This window comes from Porites lutea, chromosome 8, assembly GCF_958299795.1.
Source record: "Porites lutea chromosome 8, jaPorLute2.1, whole genome shotgun sequence".
NCBI lineage: Eukaryota > Metazoa > Cnidaria > Anthozoa > Scleractinia > Poritidae > Porites > Porites lutea.
Window position 1 is genome coordinate 1,146,549 of NC_133208.1, and position 24,254 is coordinate 1,170,802.

General features: G+C 39.5%; 1 protein-coding gene across 2 annotated transcripts; it reads left to right on the top strand.

The window, feature by feature from the left end:
• Positions 1–429: 429 nt before the first annotated feature.
• On the top strand, positions 430–23,806 carry LOC140946081 (transmembrane and coiled-coil domain protein 3-like). 2 transcript variants are annotated; one of them, XM_073395153.1, is made up of 21 exons: positions 430–968; positions 4,946–5,068; positions 5,957–6,024; positions 6,603–6,706; positions 7,399–7,588; positions 8,661–8,735; positions 9,024–9,108; positions 9,860–9,908; positions 10,465–10,552; positions 13,133–13,188; positions 13,759–13,791; positions 15,769–15,792; positions 17,251–17,339; positions 18,302–18,374; positions 19,212–19,268; positions 19,843–19,969; positions 20,915–20,968; positions 21,253–21,321; positions 22,171–22,287; positions 22,629–22,816; positions 23,293–23,806. In XM_073395153.1, the coding sequence occupies exons 1-21, from the start codon at positions 779–781 to the stop codon at positions 23,483–23,485; spliced, it is 2,052 nt and encodes a 683-aa protein (XP_073251254.1). In that variant the 5' UTR covers positions 430–778; the 3' UTR covers positions 23,486–23,806. The 2 variants fall into 2 exon arrangements, with proteins under 2 accessions (XP_073251254.1, XP_073251255.1); XM_073395154.1 differs by lacking the exon at positions 430–968 and adding an exon at positions 1,911–2,147.
• The last annotated feature ends 448 nt before the right edge of the window (positions 23,807–24,254 follow it).

The window sequence follows — 24,254 nt, forward strand, 5'->3', positions numbered from 1 at the left end:
AAATATGTCTCCACACAGGAAACAAATGTGCTTTTTCTGTATCAACGATTCAAGGAGTTGGTGACATGTGCAGAGCGAATCCGCAAGTATAAAACGTCATTTCTTTTCCGAGAGGGAATAAATTTGTTATTTGATAGGATAAATATGATAATACCCCTTGACATAAGATCGCCAAGGTCACATTATTAGTAGTTCTCTTCAATAATATGCAAAACCAGACATATTTCATCGCGTTCCACTTGGCAAACAGTGCGTGTCATAGGTGGAATGACTCCGATTCTCTCGAAATTCAGCCGCGATACCTACTCAGTTCTACTCTAACTACCGAGCTGAATTTTTGGATAGGCAAGTCAATGCAATTAATTGGCCGGTGTTTTTATAGAGAGAGGAATTCGGTAAATTTGATATTATATCCGTAATTGTATAAACATCGTTAGACGCGACTTAATTGGAGAGGAAAGTTGGCTCAGTTGGAGAGTCTTGGCTTATCCGTGCGCGGTTTTTACTTTCAATCCAGCGAGTAAACTTAGTGGAGTTCGAAAGACAAGCAAAGGATCTTTGTCCAAATCTGCTTATGTCCTGGAGATCAAAAACTGAAAAGAACAGTCTATCGATATGCAATAAGTTTTGGCAAGCCCAATATAGGAAATTACCATCTTGAAGTGAACCAACACAACTTAAATTGAGAAGGTTAAACGTCACAACATCATCCTTGCTTCCATTTTACGCCGTGGACTGAGAATTCATAACAGCCGAGGCTTCAAGTTTCTTACTTCGTATGGCTCAAAAAGTTCGTCATACGTCGCTCCAAATGGATATTCCAACTATAAAATTCAATTCTAGAACACCGTCCTCTTCGCCTGCCTTGGGCTCACGATCAGCTCCGTTGATCAGACAGAGGTCGCGTTCCCTGTGCGGTCTCGACGAGGTACATGATCAAAACAACACTCCTAAACGAAATAAAAAATGTAAGTTCTGCCATCATTATTTTCTGCCTTTTGTAGACGTTGCAGCATATTTGTTTGTTTGTTTGTTTTACTGCCATTGTTTGTTATATATTATTATTGTATTTTTTTTTAACTCGACAATGTTCATTGCCAATGTTCGTTGGTCGAGTATGTTTACAGTCACTGAGGGAAAACCCAGTCCGCGTTTTGCAGACAGCCCTCTTTTCCGTCGATAGCATGCGTAGCAGGCGCTTGAACTCAATGGCAGTCTCAATGGGGGCATCTCTCTTTCGAGGCCCCGTTCTTTCAAATCCCAAGCGCCTGCTACGCACGTCGAAAATATGCATTATCTGGTACCAAAAAAATAATTTTTATGTCACCTAGGACTTAAGGAAATGTAGTTAGAGATTAAACGAGTTAACACGTAAAAATAGTTATTCTGGCCAAAAATTTCCATCGCCGAAGTATTATAGCCTTTCGGTATGCAGGGACAGACTTGTCTCCTCAGCAGCCGTTCGTCGCTGGAGTCACGCAATGCTCCCTGCCCCCGCGCTTGAGTGACAACCCCTTTTGACGTGCCTTTGAACAGGGTATGGTTTTCAGTGTTTTGAACGGGTATAAGAAGGTTGGTATGATAGGAGGTTAACAGCAATAAGGTTTCACTATATAATGTGTCTCTTTCGACTGGAAGCCTTTTGTAAAGAAAAGGAATAAGCGTCAGAAAATAAACAGGGTAGGCAGATGAAAAAATTTTTTGTCGAAAAAAGGGGGAAGGGCCTCTGTGGCACACCACTACCCAGACTTTCTTTATGCTCCCCCCCCCCCCCCCGTACCTATCCCCCTTAACACAGGGAATCCTTTCCTTCCCGGCAGTTCCCGCCATCGTTTCTTTTTAGCCTCGATTTGAAATTACCGAGCTGAATTGTGGGAAGATAGATGGTAAACACTCCACTTGCTATTTGAATATTTTCGTACCGATTTTCTTTGTCTGGCAATTGAAGGTCGTTAGAATGTCTGCTGCGTAATCGGATTTTGATAAAATCGCTTTTCACATCTCCCTTGATGACCTCTAAAACCTACATTATCAATCGAGAAATAGACCTGGGGAAACGAATTTTGCTGGCGAGGACATTTCGCCATCACTGTGATGTATTAACATGTCGAAAGCGTCTTCGAATTCTCCGCGAAGACACGTTAAAGGTAAGGCCAATTGACCCAGTTCTTGCTAAGGCAGGCTTTTACATAGATATAAGGCTTGTGTACTTGTAAATTTAATCCCAAAAACCAATTATTTAAAGGTTTGAGTTTTTGGTTTTTGTCACGTGTGCGTACCTCCTGCTCACTCAAAATTAAACTTAAGAGACTTATAGAAGTAGAAATAATCTCAGGTTTTTACCAAAAGCGAATTTTATCCAGAACTAATTTCCTTTATCTTGCGTAGCTATCGATTTAGCACTTTGCTGTGAATAAAAAGCCGGTTCTTGTATACAAATTCCTGCTTGAACGTGACCGCGGAGGTCACCTTGAATACGAGACCGGCTTCAACTCGGTGATAGACAGCCCATCGACCGATACTCAGCTGAGATCATTTCGTCACAAGTTATCATTTATTCATGATTTCAGCAAGACGACCAGAGTTTCGGCTTTATAATTTATTTCAATCAATTACGTTGTTGATGTCGATGGAAAGCGTAGTTCATCGAATTAAGTCGTGCAGAACTGGCGCATGTCTTCAATACATTTAACTCGCTGGTCGCTCGTCCATAAATGCAGGTAAATACAACAAACGTTTGCCTCTTATCTCTAAGTCTTTTTATTTTATTCAACGTTTTCCTTTTTTTTTCGCTTGTGAAGATTGATTCTTCGATATAGACAAGAAACGACGCGGTTAACAAGCGTATTTTTTTGCCTTTCGTAAACCAAGTTATTATGCTCTCAAATGGTTTCTTATTTTCAACGCAATGGTGCGTGACTGTAAACACATTCGGTTTATTCAACTGAAAGATCCATCGACTTTAAGTTTTCTGTTATACATGTATTTCGTTGAGCCACTATTTTTGACATTCGAAGAAATTTTGTACATAAAAATGTAGTAGATGTGGATTCAGAGGTCATCTTATATTTTGCACGGCTGAGTCAACTTTGTTTGAACTCGTGCATTATGTCAGAAAATGTAAGCTTATACAAAAAAGGGAAAAATAAGTTATATGTAAGCTTATAACAATCTTATCATCACTAAGTCTTCATCATTTTTCTTTCCATCATTTCTCCATGTGAACCTGTGGGAGTAAATTAACCAGAGAGGTGATTTAAATATTTTTACTGCAAATATGGCAACACCTGTTAGCCTAAAATAAATGCATGACTCTGGTTTGTGAAGTGTTTTTCTTTGTGCAGCCGCTGTAAATTAACTCCTATTGTCGAAAAAAAGAAAAAAGATTCTTTATTATAATATGCTGTAAAGCATATTCACTCACGTGGCCAGCGTCCATGCAAATTTATGGAACAAAAAGAATTTTCTTACATAAGAAAAGAGTCTAACTCTCACAGGATTTGTTTGGAACACCAATATGGCTGTCGTAACATCATGTCAATACACTCTATAAAACTTTGTTATTACAAAATGCACTGACTCGAGTAAAGTTTTATATAATGTGTTGATCAAACACAGACACTTCCAGCTGTGACATTTTGAAGGCTGAACCCCTTGGAATTTTGTTGTAAAACGGAGTTAGTAACTTGAGCAGAAACCATTTCAAATGCTCAATAGAGGAAGGTCTATTTAACAAATAGATTCCGTGTTAGCTTGCCTCTGTTCAGTAAGAGATCACAGACTATGTCAAAATGTGGTAATAAAAACAAAGAAGTGGCACACGAGCTGCAGACAAGTGGGTCACAGATGTTTTTACCACATTTTGACATCTTCTGTGATCTATTACTGAACAGACTCACAGCAGCATGGAATCTATTTGTTTTATATAGAATGCTCCGAACAGTATTAAGACCGATACACATAGTACCTGCATTGTACTGATAATTGTTTATGGATTGGCTTTTAGGTCCCAAATGCTACTTTTTGTCTTCGCTTCTTCTTTTCTTCTTTATCTTACTTTTATACAGTTTCTTTGAAAAGTTTTTCAGTGTCTTCACTTGCTCAATTAAGCAGAAAAATGGTGAAAACATTTTGCAAAACAGTGAGTCTCTTTTAGTGATGACACACATTGGCAACTGCTGTGAAAATTTTTTTGCAGTTTAGGCATTCTCAAGTTGTCAAGGACTCTTTTTGTCTCCGTTTCTCCATCTTTCTCCTTTGTCAATAGCTCCTGCTAAACTTTTTACCAGGTTTTCACTTGCTAATTAATCCGAAATTATCTCACAAATAATTATTTTCAAAACCGCGCACCGTGTTGAGCAAAACAAAGAAAACAAGGTTCTTTCGATGTCATCCATGTATCTGTACTCTAATAGATCATGGGCAACGACCAATCACAGCTCACATAGAATTCACATGATTGTATAAATTACTAAATTATTTGATTTTGTGATACATGTACGTGTACTTGTAACAAAATTCTCCAGTCTGGTTGGCTGTTGACTACCCCCATTTATAATGTCACTTTTATGTGCGATATAATTGTTATAATTCTAACATGAAGCAACATTTGTTGTGTTTTTTTTGAGTGCTCAACACTTCTGGGAATTGCGAGACAATATAGTTGTGAAAAATTTGCAATTTTGTCCCTAAAGCTTTGGAGTTTATATATATCAAACATGGGCATGACAGCATGCACCATGTGTAAGTATTTGGACAGATAATATAATGGTGTCTGCTTGCTTTTCCTGCGGTAGACAGTTGGCTTAAATGTGTTCCTTCTTTGTTACATCAAAAAGCATGGAATTTTAATTAATTTGGGTTCTACTGTAGGATTCATTCTCTCTGAATTATTTAACCGTCTTTTGCATTACACCTTTTGACATTTTATTGTAACCTAATGCAGGGTTGAACATCCAGCTTCCCAATAGAAGTCCTAGATCACTGAACGGCAGTGCAACATCCTTGTCCTCTTTGGATGCTGCAGGCTCGCATTCTCCATCTTCCCCTCGCAGCAGCAAACCATTCAGTAAGTAAAAAGTTAATGTTGCTGTAAATTATTATTATTATTGTTATTATTATTATCCTTTTTATCATTATCATTATCATTAGTATTATTATTATTCAGTGAAGATTTGAGGCTAAAGAATCAAAAGCTTCAAGCAGGGTTTTCAATAAGAGCTGGTGGCTGGCAAAAATTCTCCAACTATTTCACGTGAACTTGCCGCCAACTTTTCTTTGGAAATTATCCCAGTTAAAAAAAGTATTCATGTGCTGTCAAGTAATAAAAAAAGCCAAAATTTAATTATTCCTGTGTTCTGTTCAAACGCTCTAATTTTTGCTCCAGAATGCTGGAAGTGTATTCTAAGAAGCCCAGATTTCAAAATTTTTCCAGAAAAACTCACGCCTTCAGCACTCACAAGTTGCACCTTTGCCACGAGTTTTTTCCTTCTCCACTGACCCTAAAGCTTTTGCCATCTACTTTAAATCTTACTGAAAACCCTGTCCAAGCTGCAAACAAGAGTCAATCATCAGACAACATCTTTCAAAACTTTGCCAAGGTTCGAAGAGATTCTGCCAGCAGAGGGAAATGAACACATCCAATTTTCCATCTGTTTAGTTAATTTTTACTTAAGACTTTCATTTCCAGACTTTCAAACCAGACTTTCATAGCATTTAAAGAAACATCAATGGTAGACATACACTGTAATGTTTGTTTGATAATTTTTTTTGTTTGTTTTATCAGACTTTCATATATGTACAGCTGTAATTCTGACCTGCAGTGGTTAGTTACGTTAGTTAATGTTTTTACAATCGGCAGGTTTTTTGAACCTATACTAAGTGGCTTGAACCTTAATGATACATTTATAGGGAAGTTTCGAAATTGAAGTCAGACTGATAAATTTTATTTTTTCAGCCATTCAAAAGTTATTTGGTAGGCATAAAGAGAATCATGGCGCACACAGTGGGAAGGAAGATTCAGAGGTAATTAGTTTTAAATTTCAAATCCTGTAAACTGCAGCTTAAAAGTATTGTGTATGGGGTGGGGGGGGGGAGGGTTGACATTAAATTGTGATAAGGGGTAGTGGGAATACTGTCAAAGAGGGGGAGTGGAAATACTGTCAGAGAGACTGTTTACACACAATTTTTTGCTTACAGTTACAGTGTAGAGGGGGGTGGGGGAGGGAATACTGCTAAAGAGGCTGTTTACAAAATAAATGTACCTCTACCTGTTAGCAAATGGGGTGGGGGGGGTGTTGGTTGACATTAAATTGTGGTGATAGGGGGAGTGGGAGTGGAAATACTGTCAAAGAAACTGTTTACAAATGTACCTCAAATGTACAAATGTAAACAGAAAATTGTGTTTGGGGAGGGGGGGGGGTGGATTGGATGGGTTGATACCAAATTTTGGTGGTGTTTCCAGTTTTTAAATCTTTAGAGGTTGGTCCATCTTTGAATTGCTGCTAAACATCTTAGAAATCAGTCTGGTCCTTATTGTGTAGAAAATTCCTACTGTTATTTGAAAAGAAAGAAAAAATGTAATGAATTTTTTTTTGACACAGAGCGAAGATAATGTTGCAAAGACAAAACTAAATGTGCCAGTAGAAAGACAGAAACAGTTCTCTAAAGTCCTGGCTGAGATAAGAGAAAGAGCAATGCCTTCGTCGTGAGTAAACATGATTGTACTTGATTTATACAATACAAGTTATTGTTGGCACTTGGGGTGAGGGGGTGGGGGGACAGGGGCTACTCAACAAACGTTTATAAGGGGAGTTTCCGTCCTGAGATCCAACCCCTTACCATTTTACACAGTGTGATATATGCCATTTTTGACCGAGCAGGTACCTCTTTTGGATGCCTTTTATTGATAAATGGTACCCCTTGCACATACATGTACTACATGTAGTTCAGAGCTCTAGTACATGGTGTAAATGTACATTCCCTTTAACTGCAGTAAAATACACCTTCTTTGAATAAGGGCTGTGCTTTGGCAGAGCCCGGTGGTCCCTGATGCCCAACTTTTGCTCTTGGGCGACTAGAAAATCTCAGATTTTTTACACAAATCATATGTGGGCACCTTGGATTTTACAGGTTCAGAGCACTGGGCTCCCTTCCCTTCACAGCTTTTTTACTGATGGATATACACTGTATATCACTAAGTCAGGATTACATTGAAGTTTTTTTTCTTTTTTACAGCCATAAAATGCACCTGTTAGCCCTTTTACATTATGTAGTTCCATTCAAAGACCACAATCAAAGATTTTCCTACCCTTTTATATACCTCAAGTTACATGTAACTCTCTCTTTTTGGGGGGATTTAGCTTGGTCTAATCTCGATCTCATTTTCTTGGTTTTTAGTCTTGGGAGGCGTCGCAGCAAGACTCAGGAGCCACAATCAGCAGACTCTCGTTACAGTGGAGACAGTGACAGCGGGAGTCGGCCTCGAGGTGTCACCTCTGGAGTGTTTCCTGGCTCAGACCAACTTCCGCGAGGGAGGAGTGCTACAGCACTGTCATTAAATGAGGATGATTCTGCTGAAGTTGACTCTGTATGTGAATTTAAATTGGTGTTTGCTTTCCTCCCATTTTGGCCCCATAACCATTACTTCTGCTAGTGCCTTATTTTGGCTAGGATATTTGGAACTTAGTGCTGTTCTGTTTAAAAGGTGCTTTTCTCTTCTGTTGAAAAGGCTGTTTTGTGCTGAGTTATCAGACATCAAATAGCTACAAAATACAAATACATATGAAATTGAGAACTCAGTTGGACAAGCCAAATTTATGTTGAAAGATCTCACTGAAAAATGTTTTCTTTGGCATAAAAATGTAGTATGACTTGGGAAAAATATACTGGATAACTTTGGGAATGCAACTGTTAATGAATCTTATACTTGTACATGTACATGTAGATTTTGCTGTTGTTTTCAGAAAACTTGACAACATACACTGTAAGTGTGGTCACGATCATTTAGGATGATTGTGGATAAAAAAAGGAGAATTTAAATTTTCCAAAGATACATGTATGAAAGCAAGGCTTTATGATTATGGGTGCATAATTTGTACATTGTACATTGTCCTAAATAAAAGCAGAAGATCATCTGTGTGTTAAGCACAAGACTGTCACTTGAGTTATCTGTTGATCCAGACTACAACCGTTAGTTTACATTATTTTGGTAGTCACAGGTACTGCTAAAGATTTTTTAAAATTCTGAATAATCTTCTTTGGATGACAAGATATCCTTTATGTGAATTATACAGAATAATGGATTTGTGATCTCCACACTCAAAGGGGTGCATGGTATGCAGTTAAGTTTTAGGTTCTTTTAAATTCTTCTTTTGGTTACATGTAACAAGGAAATATGAGGCAATCCAGTTTATCAAAATTTACTTTTGTATAGGCCTTTTTTCTCTCAAACTCCTCAGTTATTTTGTTTTTAAGTTGAATTATTGCCCTAACAGTTTTTAGTTTTGTATTGAATACATATATTGAATACATTTAGTTTTGTATTGAATATATGTTGAATAGACATGCTGCTAAGTACAACGATTAAACAACATACATGTATGACTTGTGTAGAGGGTAAAGTTAACAAAGCATTAACTTAATTCTTCTTTCCTTAAAAGTTGGATGGAACATTTAGTTCTTTTGAAAAGGAGAGTGGAACAGATGAAGTTGATGCTGCACAAATTGACTCTGAGGTATGTTTGGCACTAACCTCCTTCAGCGTGCAAAGAAAGTTGTGTCCGATAGCCCCGGGCTAGTGGATTTTACTATTGGGCTAGCGTTTTTTGTTCTTAACTTTTGTTCTTTACTGCACAGTGTACAGTGTACATGGTATTTTGTATAAATTTGTATCCTCATTCAATCACTAAAAATCTGAGGCCCATTTTTGAGTTGAGTTGTCGGCATGTATGCAGTGCAGCCAAGCAGTTGTAACCGAAGTTGTCGTCAGTGTTTTCATAAAGTGTTTCTTTTTTTTTCTGTAGAAAAGGAGGCAAAGAATAGAGCACTTAAAACACAAGATCAAGAAAACTAAAGACCAGATCCGGCAACTACAAGAGGAAAGAGATGGTATGATCAACAGTAAAAAATCAATCATAGATGCACTTGTTCTTTAACCTTTTCACTGCCAAATTTAGCCAAAAGCAAATTTCGACCAAATTTCCAAATTTCATTTTGTGAAATTTTGTAAAACAAATAGTACCATGTGTAAGTACAGGCAGAGAGTTTTCATTTGAATGGTCACATCATAGGATTTGGTCTGCAGACTCTAAAGTTAGAACTACATACGAAATAGATAGTACCATGTGTGAGTACTGCCCAAGAGGTTTCATTTGAATGGTCACATCATAAGGTTTGGTCCGCAGACTCAAAAGTTAGAGTCACCTTACAAAACTCCATCAATCACTCTGGCAGTGAAAGGGGTAACTAAACTCATCGAGATTTTGAGTTGTCAATATTATTTTCACTTAGATTACTGCAGTTTACTGCACAGTACCTCTTTTTCTTCTCAGTTTGAACCGATGAAGTGAATGTAACGTTGCCCAATTTCTATTTATACATGAACTTTCTTTGTCTTCTGTTTTTGCCAGCTCGGGTGTATTTAGCCTCACTTATATGTAACTTAAGGTTTCTTGGAATCACTCTTAGTCTTAAGACTGCAATGAAAAACAAACAAAAAATATTAATTAATGTAAGTAATAACTGCTTATGCCACAGTGAATTGTGAAGCGTTCATGATTGCAGTGTGTTGGTGCTTTGAGTTAAAGAATGATGAAGCATTATATTTGTTGTGTTTATGCAATTTCTTAAATTTTAACAGAGTTTGTAAAGGAGTACTTAGAATCAACTGAAGGGTCACAAAAATCAAAGTAAGTGAAAACTGAGTATTGTTGTGTGTGTAGCTCTGCATTCCATCTTAAGTTGTTACATCTTTATTTTTATTGATTCTCTATATTTTTAATAACAAATTATTTGGGAGCTTCAGATTATGCAACCACAACAATGGCAATGGCAACGAAAGGACATTTTCGGTTATATTATTTCATTTGCCACTTAAGAAACGAAAAGGGAACTAGAGCTGAAATATGTCCCGCTATTGTTTCTGCGATCGTAACTGGGCGGTCAGCTATTGGCCATTTTTTCCCCTGTCTTTTGGCAAGTCACAGTCCCAGAATCCTTTTCAAAAGTGGCGAATCGTTTCCTTAGACAAGAAAGTTATCTGAACCCAAAATGGGTACAGGCAACATGAATCTGGGGTAACCTGCCGATAGATAATGTTGGGAACAGTTTTTCTAGGCGTAAACAGACGTCCTTATGTAGATTTTACATAACGTGAAACCCGAAAAAGAATTTATTGACAAATAAATCAAAAGGAAAGACAATTAACGTTTTGTTTTATTTCTTTCATGCTTCCTCGTCTCTTAGAACTCTGTTTGAAAAGAAGAATCAGAAAACAAATTCCCATATTGCACAGTTACAGAAAAAGCTGGAAAAGTATCACAATACTGTGATGGTGAGTTTAACAATTTAGAGTGACTGTCAGCTTGAACTTCAAATTACATTGTGAATTCAGTGCTCGTACAGTACTTTGAACTCGATCACTTTTATAGCGGAGCTCTCGCGCGCGCACCACGGGTAAGAAAATTTGGTAACCTATGCATCCTAGAAATTTTGGTAGTCACGTGACCGTACTTCCGCCCGTCCGTCCACACCACAGGCACACCAATATAAAATAACTCACTCAACAGGTGTAGCAATCCAAATGCAGCTCAAGGTTTTATTTGGTAGGAAATCGCATGGCCGCCCGGACTTAAAGAGAGAGAGAAAACAGCAACAACAACGTCGTGTCTTTTTCGACGTTATTTTTGACGTTTACACTCACGTGGATAACCGAGAAAGAGAGAGAGCGAGTGACTGAAAACAAAGGCGACGAATTTCGTGGGAAGAAAAACATGAAAATTTCATAGCGGCGGTGAGAAAAAGAAAAAATGCTAGCGGCCAGCAAGGTGAAAATGAGCGGCAGTGAAAAAATAAAAGCGAACATGAACACAGGAAACAAAATCTTTGGTAAGCACATACCGGTCCGACAATTACTCCATAAAAATATTTTGTAACTTTTTTGTAAAGTTTGATGTTTTAGTCGTACAAAACGGCGTTGTAGTCGTGCAAAACAACGGCAAAGAAAGACAAAAAAGCGTGCTGCACGTGCAAATTTGTTTTTTTGCTAGCTAATTAGAAAAAAAGTGTGCTGCGCGTGCAAATTTGTTTTTTTGCTAATTAGATGTATTGATCTTGATGCCATTTTCATTGCCTTCTCCGTTTAGCATTACACGTTTTTTTTTTTTTTTGAAAATAAACGCCTTCTATCTATTAAACGCCCCCGCTTGGACCCCTAAAATTTAATAGACACCCCGAACGTTTATTGGGTCATTTACGGTGATTTTAGAGTGCTTTTTGTTAACCAGTGGATACCCTAAGGATATCCATAGGGCTTTGCATTGACAGAGATCGGCTCTTCGGCTCAGACCCGAACTCACTGCCCGATATGAAAACGACATAGTTCGTTGTTGCCGAAGGCGAAATGCTCCTGAGTTGTACATTCAGTCGCCCATCCTCGCGGATGAACCCTGGGAACGAGGTTGTCAGGCTCACATTCGCTGCGAAAGCATCAACATTTTTACATTCTTTAGGTCGTGTATATGCGCTACAACTATCTCGGTCATAAGCAATGGGGCGGTTTAAATTTCCAGTTACTGATGATAAACGAAGAACGTTGCCGGTAAATCGCTCGTCTAGCGTGGTATATCCCGTGGGTATATTGTCTATACCCCAAACTTTGCTGTCTCTGGCAGGGGCTTCTGTGGCGAGGAGTCGAAATATGGATTGCCGTCTGTTCCAAAAAGTCGCCTTCAAAGGCGTTTTACGTTGAAAACCCAGCAATTATGCCTAGGATGGAAAAATTCTAAGACGGTCAAGCCTTTTCTCGACTGAAATTCCTTTACGTGTCAAGTATCATGGTCAACGCAACTGAATACTGTTGTTTATAATATTGTTGTTTCTTACTTATTTTCGCTTAAAAGTTATTTGTATTAGTAGCGTCCACGTCTAAGAAGTGTTAACCTCTGCTATATCCTGCATTAAATACTCACATTATGATTAGGAATCATACCTCTCGGTAATCTTTTCGCCTAAAGTGAATCCCATACAGTCTTGTTAGTAAGAAGAAGATTTTCTAAATAATTATCCACGGGTTCCCAAGGGTTTACTTTGATTTTAGTTTCAATTGCATATGATAGCGCGTTGAAATAAGGCAATTCTCCACCCGAAGTTAAGGGAAAGGCGGAGGGAGCCCGGGGGGAGTTGCCTCTTGTTTTTTTAGCCCCTACCCTGAGACTGCCCCTTCTCCTGTTCAGGGAAGGAGGGGGGTAGGGTCAGTAGTAGTAATTAGGCCTTTTGTCCGTCGCTTTATCAACTAAGCACACTCCAAGTCAAGATTTCCTTTCCCACATTAGGGAGTTTAAGCAACAAAGACGACTTCGGCTAAGAAAACGTCTCTTAAAAAGTGATGTCGCGCACCTTCAAACTTTAATTTTTTTGAATTTTAAAAGACTGTATCGAAGTTCAGGAAAAGAAAAAGAAAGCCGTTGTCTTGTGTTCACGTTACCCACAAAACGTGAAATTAGGCATTTTCACGTCGTAGTCGTGCAGTGACGGCAAAGAAATGAACAAAAAAGCGTGATGCACGTGCGAAGTTGTTGTTTTGCCAATTTAACCTACTACTTTTTCGCCGTCGTCGTGTTGTCGTGCAGTGACGGCAAAGAAATGAACAAAAAAGCGTGATGCACGTGCGAAGTTGTTGTTTTGCCAATTTAACCTACTACTTTTTCGCCGTCGTCGTGTTGTCGTGCAGTGACGGCAAAGAAATGAACAAAAAAGCGTGATGCACGTGCGAAGTTGTTGTTTTGCCAATTTAACCTACTACTTTTTCGCCGTCGTCGTGTTGTCGTTTCTTAAGCTTTCTATTAACAGTCCAACCCGCCAAAAAAGAGCGTTACTATTCTACATTGCCTTCCTTGTTTTTGTTTTCTTCTAGGAGTTGGAAAACCCTGGATCAGCTCCCAGTGGACACATCGCCAAAGAAGTATTCAAGTAAGAAATTGTAACATCATAAGCTCATGTGGTCTTGATCTTAATTTCCAGACTGCTGCTTGAATTAAATTCTGCTCGTAAAATAGCTTATTCTGCCTGCCGGCAGTGCTCGTGAAAATCTCTTATTCTGCTCAAAATTCTGCTCGGGCAACCTCATTCTGCTCGTATTTGTTTTCGCAAAAATACATGTAGAGGGAAACCTGGGCCTAGCCCCTAAAAACTAATTACACTGTAGATATTCATTATGCGTAGCAATATTGTAATTCATCTTACTTTTAATGTGAGTGCGTTTTAGCTATTAAATAATTAAATTAGTCGCAATGTATTTTCCATTTGTTTTTTATTTAGTTTTAAATTTTTCTTTCAACTGATATTCATATTATTAGTGCCGCTTATTTTCCCTTATTCTGCTCATATTCTGCTCGAAATTGCCTTATTCTGACGGCAGAATGCTCGCCTCAAAATCGCTTATTCTGCTCGAAATTTTGCCGGCAGAATTTATCCAAGCCTACTTCGTGGACTTAGGCTGTAAATGATATTTTAACCGTCTGTTTTTTTCTTTTACCCTAGGGGCGTCAAAGAAAACATCCGAGGAATTTCAGGGTGAGTCGTAGAATCGCTATCATCATTTGAGGATTCAGAGATTTAATGAAGGCTCTGACTGGCACATGACTGTACGTGGGCAATTGCGATTAAAAACGAGTTATGACAAAATAATTCTTTTTCTCGTAAAAAAAGATATATCCTTTTAAAATGTATAAAATCAGTGGCACTGTTAAGATAGTGATATCTTTAGGGACGTTTATCTTACATTCTCCCAAATGAGCCAAATAATGTCTAAACGTTAGAGCTAAAAAACTCCTGCATGTGAAACTTTGGGCGTCACAGAATTGTATGGTAATCACATTGATTCCTGATTAATTTTTTTTAAGCCTTAAAGCTTGCTATGGAAAAACACAAAGGAAGACAACGGCTATGATTTGTCTCGTTTTTGAGAGATGTTGAAATTCTGCTCACCAGGAGGCTCAAATCGAATATTTATTCTAATTCCAATAACTAATTGCAAAACGTAATGTCAATCACAAATGTTTTGTTTTACTGAGAGAAATATAGTTTGGGTTTATTGTGAATCGAAATTCAATTATTTGGTGACCAGTTTACAACTTGTTTTAATTCGCTACTACTAAAGTATCTTACAAACAAAAGAAGACAGACTTGCTTGTTTTCTGCGCCTAGGATTATGCAAATGTCAGACTCCAAAAAACTCATCAATGTTGAATAATTCATTAATTCGATGGCTCACAAATATTACTTGTCTTTTGTTTTGAGCGTCAAAAAATTGAATTGTTCGATTATGGAGTGCGGATTGTTTCATTCCTCATCTTCCGGTGAAAAGAGGATTTTCCGTTAATCCTGGCGTTTTTTGTATGGCAAAGGTGAAACCGTCACGATCTTTACCGAAGATCTCTGTCAACGAAACGAATGGCGAGGGAATCGAAGTCCTACCGTCGGCTTTTCTAACTCCAAAGTGCGGACGAAATCTGCGGACAACTCTTCAGAAGCATAGATCGCTGTTTTGGCCGTAAGTTAAACTTGATGAGAAAATTATATTCAGCAAGTTTCCCGTTTGGCTTATGTTAGGGTCTTTTTGGTTTTTTAACACTGAAGTAATCAGTTTTCACTTTGTGAGTGAATAGGGGCGTACTATAACTGGAAATTGCCATTAATAATGTAGTTACTAACAAGATTTTGCTCAAAATTCGATATAAAAGAAATGAGTTAGTGATTTTTTGGTCACACACAATCATCGCTGGACTTTCGATGGAGTTCTAGAAGAAGACGTAAATAAAATGTCTCTCAATTCTGCTTTTTTTTTTATTTCCTAGCGATATTTTTGAAAGCATATTTACGTGATTTATTTTCCTGCAAAACTCTGAGCATTTCAGATCAGTCGGAGGGTATTATGAATATTATTCTTCGCAGCGTCAATATCGTCTGTTTCTGCAGCAGGCTAACTTTGTTGACATGCGTTAACGTTGTGTTTGCATAGGTGGTAGCCTGCGTTAACTTTCAATACATGTACCGTTCCGATGATCTATTAAATGCGTGAAAATTATCTATTTTTAAAATTATTGACCCTTATGAGGCGTTAGGTGCGAATATCATCGTTAATTTAAACAATATCTATGCGCATTGTTCTTTCTCTACAGTCAAGTAACGTTGAAAAGCTCAATCTTATCTCCCCTATGTGCAAATTTATCTCGGCACAATATATCCGCTGGTTAGTTATGCACATTTCTGGCTGCTTTTTTGTTTTTTCCTAGCAGGGTTCCAAAGAACGAAATAAAATATGTGTTGCTGTGGTGCGTGGTCTCTCGAAGTTATATTTCATTTCTATTATAATGAAGATGTTTCTTTGTTCCTGCAAAAGCGAAGACATGATCTCATTTCTCTCGGCGTATATAAATTTGCCTTGGAAACGCAGACCTTGACTGCTATCAACCATTAGTGGATTATATATAATAACAACGTTTTCTTAGTGCTTGATAAATGTTGTGATTTTTTTTTCTTTTTCCTCAGAGGTGTTAGAGATGGCGTTAAGGGGTGAGATTGCAGTACTAGTTTCCCTTTGTAACTAATGCCCCATACGCTCTGAAGTTAAAAAGCTGTTCAGTTAAACACGGTTTTAATTTTGTTCCTTCAACAGCTGCTTACTGACTCTTATAGGTTGCAAATGTAGCCTAATTCCCATAAAATGTTCAAATTAATTTGATTCCTGTATAAAAGCCTCTGTTCTCTCGGTCGGGCCGCCTTTTCATTTTTTTTTTGACTGAACTAGCCTGCGAATACAGTCGTTCCTCTTAACTCCTCGCCGCCAGGGACGTTTCGCCAGGAGGAACGTCTGCGAATTCGGTAGTCATGGGGTTCCAAATGCTAACTTGTTTAACTTTGTGTTTCTCCTGGTCGATTATGGTAAAGTTTTGTGATCTTTTGCGAACGAGCTCCAGCAAAACTCAGATGCTTTTTGTAAAGAAGAATGTATTCTAGGAATATTGACTGATAGATTCATCACGTTTACATTTGACCTTTGTGGCCTTTTGTCTTTTGTCGTTTGTCTGATACTCGTAACAATAGGTAAAACAATATAACTACTACGTCGACCAATCAGAGCTCCTGACCAGATTCCGGACAGATTTTACGTCATCAGTATGTGATTTCTGTCGCTGAGTCGCAGACGTTCCTCCTCGCAAAACGTGCTTAGCGACGAGGAGCAAGGAGGAACGGCTGTATTCTGAGGCTAAAACTGAACCTGTTGTAGGCCGCGTCCACACGAATGCGGACATTTTTTTAAACCGCATATCCTTTCACCCAGAATCGTGTGGACGGGGTCTTAAACCGGTTTCTAAAAGATGCGACTCGGTGAGCGGATTCACCGAAGTCGTGTGGACGCAAGGTCGATTCGTGTAAAAACAATATGCGGTTTCAAAAATGTCCCGATTCGTGTAGACGGGGCCTAAATTAAACATGTTAATTTGGTGTGAATGGGGCATAGTGCATACCCACTGCTGCTTCAATAACATTGTAAGGCAGTAAAATTTATACACCATCCGTCTCGAAATTTTGAAGGGAACATTCATCAAACGGAGAGCACTCCCTCGTAGTGCAAGTGCGAATTTTTAGTTTTCATTTGGGCGCTTACCATTTCGAGTTCTTTGCGTGTTACATTCAAGCTTCCCTTGTTTTGTTTGCTTTAATTAGAGAAGTCTTAACATAAACGAGGCAATTGTTGGGGGATCATTTCATTTTGGCGTCCATGGAACATTCGGAAAGAAAGAGTGTTACCTACTCTATTACTCCACGGGATATCGATCTGTTATCTACCCTCTCCCCCTCATGAAAAAATTAACATATCATGCTGCTTACCTTAAATAATGTTTGTTAGCTCATACAAACGGCCATGATACTTGAACTTTCCCCCAATCCCTCAACTTTAAAGTGATTTCCCCTAAACGTTGTCCCTGGGGTATTCTCTCGCTAATGTGCAATTTACTTTATTTTTAGAGCGGTTACCAAGCCTCTGGAGATTATCAAGCACCGACGGTTTGGCAGCGCAGAGAACGTCAGCACAACCACTCCAAGTCCCGGATCAAGTACGTAATAAGTCTTTAATAATTGTTGACTATGGTGAGATAGACTTCCGTGACTCAGCCTCGTATTAATCTGCGTTGAAAGGAAAGAATTTTAACCAAAACATTACGAAAGGAAGCCCAAGTCACTACACCATGCAGTGGGGGTGTGTTGTAGGTAGCAGGGTTACATGCAAGTCCATTTTAAAGTTGGGCGGAAAATGTGTACATATCATGAACAAGGAATGAGGAATGATTTCTTCGCGCCCTGAAACGGTCCAAAACCAGTAAGGGCAGGCGGCTTGGGATTCAAACGTAAAGGCGAAGTACATTACGAAAAGCGACGCGAACGACTTTGTAAGTGCTTAACGCCATGGCGGAAAGAAACCTCTGCTCATAGGGTAACGACAAAGGAAAAAGACAATGGAGACTGACTTTAAAACAACACTTATTTTTCTAAGAGGTGCCGGTCGGCTCGGGTTAGTGTGTAACACCGTTTACAGAGACAAGACTGTGACAAGATGATTTTTTTTGTAGTATTTAATATATGGGACACTCGCGATTATATTCATTGGCTCGATTACCATCCGCTTTTCGGGTAAATGAGCCCGCACACATCTCCCCGAAAGGGTTAGGATCAGGGGAGTGGAGGGGAGGGGAGGGGAGGGGAGGATAAAGACCGGACTTGGTGCCGGAAAGTCCCGGTAAATTTTCGTGCTTGGAAAGCTGTTTTATGTTTTCCATGTTTACATTCAAGATCAATTTGTAAATTAACGAAGCAAAATTGACTGGTGTCTGGGCCAGGAACTGTGCTGTTATTAAACAGGTTCTAATTCTAAAATTTGCCTTCGGGCCCGAAAAGTTACCGTAACTTTCGAAAAACGGACCCCTGGACCGGACCAGGGAGACGGCAGAAATCGAGCCTTATGTTTATACAATCGCCGCCAAATACCGTGGCCAACGTATTTCTTCCCTTCAAATTTCAGAGATTGATGGATTCGAAGAGGAACCAAGCAGTCCCACTGGAGGCGATAGTCTCATAGGAGATTCAAACCCAAGGTAGTATTTGGGCCATTTATACGAGGAAAAATAAGACGCGTCTTACATAAGACGCGTCTTAAATAAGACGCGAACTGTACCATTTATACGGGCATGTCTTATCTAAGACGAGAACAGCTCGTATAAATGGTTCGCGTCTTATTTCTGTTCTTGACTCGTTTTCATGTGAATGTTGCCCGTAGCAACGGCAACCAAAAAGGCGCGAAAATTTTCCAGCCAAAAATTAACGCATGCGTACCATGCGTTCGCGTCTTAAGTAAGACGCGAAGGTCATTTATACGAAGTTTTTCTCGTCTTAGCTAAGACGCGTCTTATCTAAGAACAGGTGCTAAGGGCTGTTCTAAAATAACACGCGTCTTAGCTAAGTCGCGTCTTATTTTAGACGAAATGTGCCGTTTATACGGAAAGTTCGCGTCTTATTTAAGACGCGTCTTATGTAAGACGCGTCTTATTTTTCCTCGTATAAATGGCCCTATTGTTTCTATCGCTACCTAATGTTTCGCTTATACTCAACTGGTCGTCTCTATCTTCACATCATTAAAGCATTGTAGTGCATTTGATTGCGCCAATATTGTAATTGTTCTTAACTAATATTGCAACAGTACTGTATTAATGTTTCCCTTATACTTATCTCACTCAAGTCTGTCTCTATCTTCACATCATTGAAGCATCGTAGTGCATTTGATTGCGCCAATATTGTAATTGTTCTCAACTAACATTGCAACAGTATTGTAACAGTACTGTACTTGATTTTAGGACACACAATACTTTGATGTTGTAGTAATATAATCCCACCATGTTGGTACGATAATGTGAGTGGTATTGTTTCTGTTACAGTCCTGCAAGATACAACAGCGATGACGACTCATCTAGTGTGGCTTCTGGACACATCAGGTAGGTGTATATGAAAACCATGAAACCAAGCAATAATATTCTATTCTATTGTATCAGAAACTCATAACCCCTGAGTTTTCGATTCTATTTTACTATATTTTTGTTAGAGAAAAAATGATGGGCCACAACGCTCGTTAAAGAGAAAATGAAGATTTGCCTCTCTGGAGTGCTCCAGCCTCAAGACTGGCCTTTGCCAGGCTCTCGGTCAGTGCAGACGAGCGAAAAAAGCAAGCGAGCTAAAAACGGCGGGAAGAGAGAAGGCGCCGTGTTTTAATGTGTGCGCGCACTAATCACGCGTGAAATTTTGCGCAGTAAGGGTGTGCAGTGGTATGCAATACTAAGGAATTGCAAACGAGCGGAAAAAGCAAGCGACCGGAGAAAAAGTGAGCGAGCTAAAACCGGCAGGAAAAGAGAAGGCGCCGTGTTTCCATGTGCCCGCGCGCGCTAATCACGCGTGAAATTATGTGCAGTAAGGATGCGCAGTGCAATACTAAGGAATAGGCTACCTCCGAGTTCCAAAAACCCTCACTTTCAAAATGAGGCTTAGTGTACAACCTTTTGCGTTCCTTCACAGCGTACCTGCTCCTGGAAACAGCCCTCGTCATAGTCTGCCTCCCAGTCCCCCAATGTCCTACGAACAGGATATCACGGAACTTCGTGCCACGAACACCAGACTACAGGAACAGATAGACAATTTGAAAGTAAGAAACTGCCCTCCTACCCCTCCCCTAAGCCAACATTTTGCCCTAAGTGGGAAGTGAGTGCAGATGCAGGCTTAGGGGAGGGGTAGGTGGGCAGTTTTCCATAAACGCATAATGATTTATTAGCCCTCCTTGGCCTCGCTCAAGCACAAGAAAATTTGCAAAAATTGACAGAAATGAAATTCAACACTATGGTTGTTGTCGTTCATGTAGCCTGCAGTGCAGGCTTATTTTGGGTGGGAGAAAGCTTGTTTATGTTCGTATCGCTACGATGAACCCACCATCTTTGATTTTATGACAGAGGAAGATTGGGAAGAGTAGAAATAGTAACCCTTTGGGTAGGTGTGAGGGCGAAAGAAGGAGAGGGGGGAGGGGGAGAGGAGAAAAAATTTTCTCTTCTTTCTCCCCGCCCTCTCCCCCCTCCCCTTCACTCGCCCCATTTCCTCCTCTCTTCGGGAGTTTCAACATGGCGCTTTCGCGATTAAAACCATTCGCGCGCCCGATGAAAACGCCTGCACTGCAGGCTATCGTTTATGTTAATAAAAGATGCGGTTAGCAATGATGGCATTGTACAAAGGAAAGCAATGCTTGAATAAAACGCCTGTGCTGATATTTCAACTAAAGGGTGGAGGGGAGAGGAGAGGAGGAGCAGTTGCTACCCTTGGCGCCTGTGCAAATTCACATAAGGAGAAATGTAACGTGAAATGAGGGAACACGTGATGTGGACTTCACGTGATCGTTCATTAAAATGGTCCTCAAAAACAAGGAGGCTTTTGTTACTGCTGGATATCCATATCAGACAGAGAAGCACGTGATTGTGCCAAAATAAATAAATAAATAGATAGATAAGCGGGTTCAAAACGGAGCACAGCTTTGAAGTTGGATCCACATTCCAGGGCAATGTACGATTCCGTGCTCAGCCAACTTTCCATCGCTCTTTTGCAGCGTCAGTTAGATATTGTCGCGGAATCGCTTCAAGAAGAAAGATGCAATTCCGAGGTTTGTATTCAGTTTGTCCTTTATACTTTAGAATTTCCTCACGCAATGATATCATTGCCATTTGCGTTTCTGAACGCGCAAAAAGCTGCCATTTCTACTTCTTTAAATTTAGAATCAACAGTTACTTGAAAAAATCTTTCAAGGTTTAAGTGCTCGTTGAAGACCTCTCTTTTCTCACCTAATTTAAGAAAAATTATATTTCTCTTTTCTTGTATGATAACGAACGTATAATTCACAATATTGGCAGGCTGGGTTAACAAAAGGGTGTTTTTGGTTACTTTCAGCAACTCAGGGAATTATTAAATACTATCACAACCGAATGGAATGACGTGTCAGAATTACGGCAGAACGAGGTAAGCGGCTTTTAGATTTTGCGTGCAGAATTGTCCATCCAACAGCACAGTCTTGAATGACTATGTGGACGCACTTAACCTGTAATTTCTCGCCTTGTGCAATTCCTAGTTGAATTTAAGTGGTCGCCGGGCTACAATCCTCGCCAAGCATGCTGCAAGGTCAGGACAGCGTTCAACAGTAACCAGGGGCGCGGTCCATTCAACAAAAATTCCGGTTTGAAATTTCGGAAATGTCACGTGCCCAATGGAACGGTTGCACACACCCGACGCAAGCCACCGCGCGTTTGGTTATTGTTCTTGTAAGCAGGATACAAAAGAGCAGTACTGGGGACAACAATTTTGTCAAATGGAAAGGGCCATTTTACCCTGGGTGCCAGAGGCGTTTCATGCGCGGTTTCCGGATTCGGAAATCACCCACGAAAGGAAGGTCCCTATCGCACGCGAGAAAGAACCTCTGGTACCCAGGGTAGGGCCATTTCGGTCTGAGCTACCAAAATGACCAGACCTATGTACCAACCGAAGTTTCCGGAATTTTGGGTTGAATGGAAAGCGCCCCAGATGTCCTTTTACACCTCGCACTATCCGCGCCAAAAATCCTTGAAACAACCATGCATTTCCTTCTCCCTCTGCATAAAATAACATTGAAAATGCGAAGGGGGATTTTCCAGAGTGTTTCAAGGTTTTTATCTGACATCGTAGATAGTGCCCTTTTTGACCTTTTATTGACCCTTCTTTCATCGATTAAGATCAAAAGTCTTCAAGAGTGAAGTTTGAACCTGCGCATACTCTGTTTTTTTCGTTAGAACTGGCAGTGCTAATCAGCGGTTTTTTTTTTAATGTGTGACGCAGATGATAACCGTAAAACAGGAACTAGAGCGAGCTGAGGAGCGTATTGAACTAGTGGAATATCGATCAGCGGAAAGGGCCAGTGAAATAGAGGAAGGCCTGGAGTCCTATGTTACAAAGGTAAGAGTTGCGTTGTACGCCGTACAGGCACGGCTTCACTTGTTTTTTTGTCTGAGCATCCATGCAGTACAGTGAAATCTTAAGAATTATCATTATCCTGCACGTTAACCCTTTCACTGCCAAATGTGGCCAAAGGCAAGTTTCGACCAAATTTCCAAATTTCATTTTCCAAAATTGTGAGAAACAAATAGTATCATGTGGAAGTACAGGCAGAGAACTTTCATTTGAATGGTCACATCATAGGATTTCGTCCATAGACTCAAAGGTTAGAGTCACCTTACAATACTCCATCAAACACTCTGGCAGTGAAAGGGTTAATTGTGAATTATTTTGTCACACAGGTTTTAAAGATTGAAGCGCTTCAACAACAGAGCCAGCAGATGATGGGACTGGACGAATACTTGGATCAAAGCGCGCAAGCTAAAGCACTTTTATCAAAATTTCTTACCATGATGCTGGCCATCTTACAGATTATTCTTATCATATGCACAACACTAGCAAGAATTGTTATTCCGTTTACAAGGACCTGGTAAGTTGTGTTGTTTCTCGTCCGACTCTTCCAATTTCCGCCCTTCGTTACATCCGTATCCTCTTTAACTGACCATGCTCTGTTGAACTCAGTTGCCTTGGAAACGAATTGAAAAGCGCCCGCTCACGTTCAAACCTATCTTGTAACAAATCAGGTTGTTACAAGTTGCGTGAGTACTGACTTCTGATTGGATAAAATTACGCGAGAGTCTCGCCATACATGGAATAACGTCACTTGTTGTAAAGCAAGTTTGCCTTAGGCCGGTGAAACTCGCAACTTGAACAAATATTGTTTGCAAAAAGTAGAACTACTCTCTACTTTCCGCAACAACTTATCGCAAACTGCAACAACCTGATTTAAATTGTGAGCGGTAAAGCGCACACAACACGGAAATTCAACTCGTTTTGCAGCAGTGTTTCAAAACAACTTAAACTTTTTTTTTTGCCCGTTTTACCTTATCTTTATTTAATTTGCAGGTTGCGAATTATTGTGACAAGCCTTCTTATTTTAATCATTGCCATTTTATGGAGATATCAAGAGAGTGACAATGTGCGACTGGTCGTGGAATGCGTGACAGGACATTTAGCACTAATGAGAGACAAATTCGTTTCTCTGGGAATCCCCTTTCAAAATTTCGCAAATAGGTTATTTCATAGACGAAAGTTATGACAAAGACATGCAATAATTCGGAAAAAGAAATACGAAGGATATCAATATAAAATACGAATTTTTATTTCCTCCTTGAGATATTCGAGTATTCTTGGAGGGTGGGGTGGGGAATGGGATCGGGGGGAGGGTTAGGCATAAATCTGCTGGGAAAGAATTCAAGTCCTAACCCTCAGCTAGCGATAAAATGTTTGCACTTCTTTCCCACTGGTTATAAAATTGTCGCGAAGTATCTTTGACCAGAGGTCAGACAAACAAACATTTATTTTTTTTTTTTTACAGGGAGCTCATTCCAAATAAAAATACACAGAGACTTCAATGACATTGATTAGTGCATCGAATATCGTGTTTAACATTAACAACTGTTTCTAATTCTCATATAGTGTTCCTCTTAACAGTCCAAACCGATTCATTGCTGCTCTTTTATGCAACTGCAAATTTTCTCTCTTTACACTCTGAAATCATACGTGTTAGATGTTCTATATTCTGTTTCCTGTTTCCCTGGTAAGCGGGTCTTAAAGTTAGACAGTGAATTTTATCCTCCTCTTCTTGTTGTAGGGCAGACCCTCTGGTGATTTATTATACGGTCTAGAATAGTCCCCTGTTTCACTTTCTTTATTTACTAAACAGTTTGCCTTGAACAATAGAGTTGGAAAGCAGACAATTGCATTACTGGGTGAATATGGCCTAATAGCGCGCAAAGGGCTTCGATTTACAGGCTCGTTCACCCCGTTTGTTCCTTTTGATGTGATTTCAAATCGCTCGTGTAAAG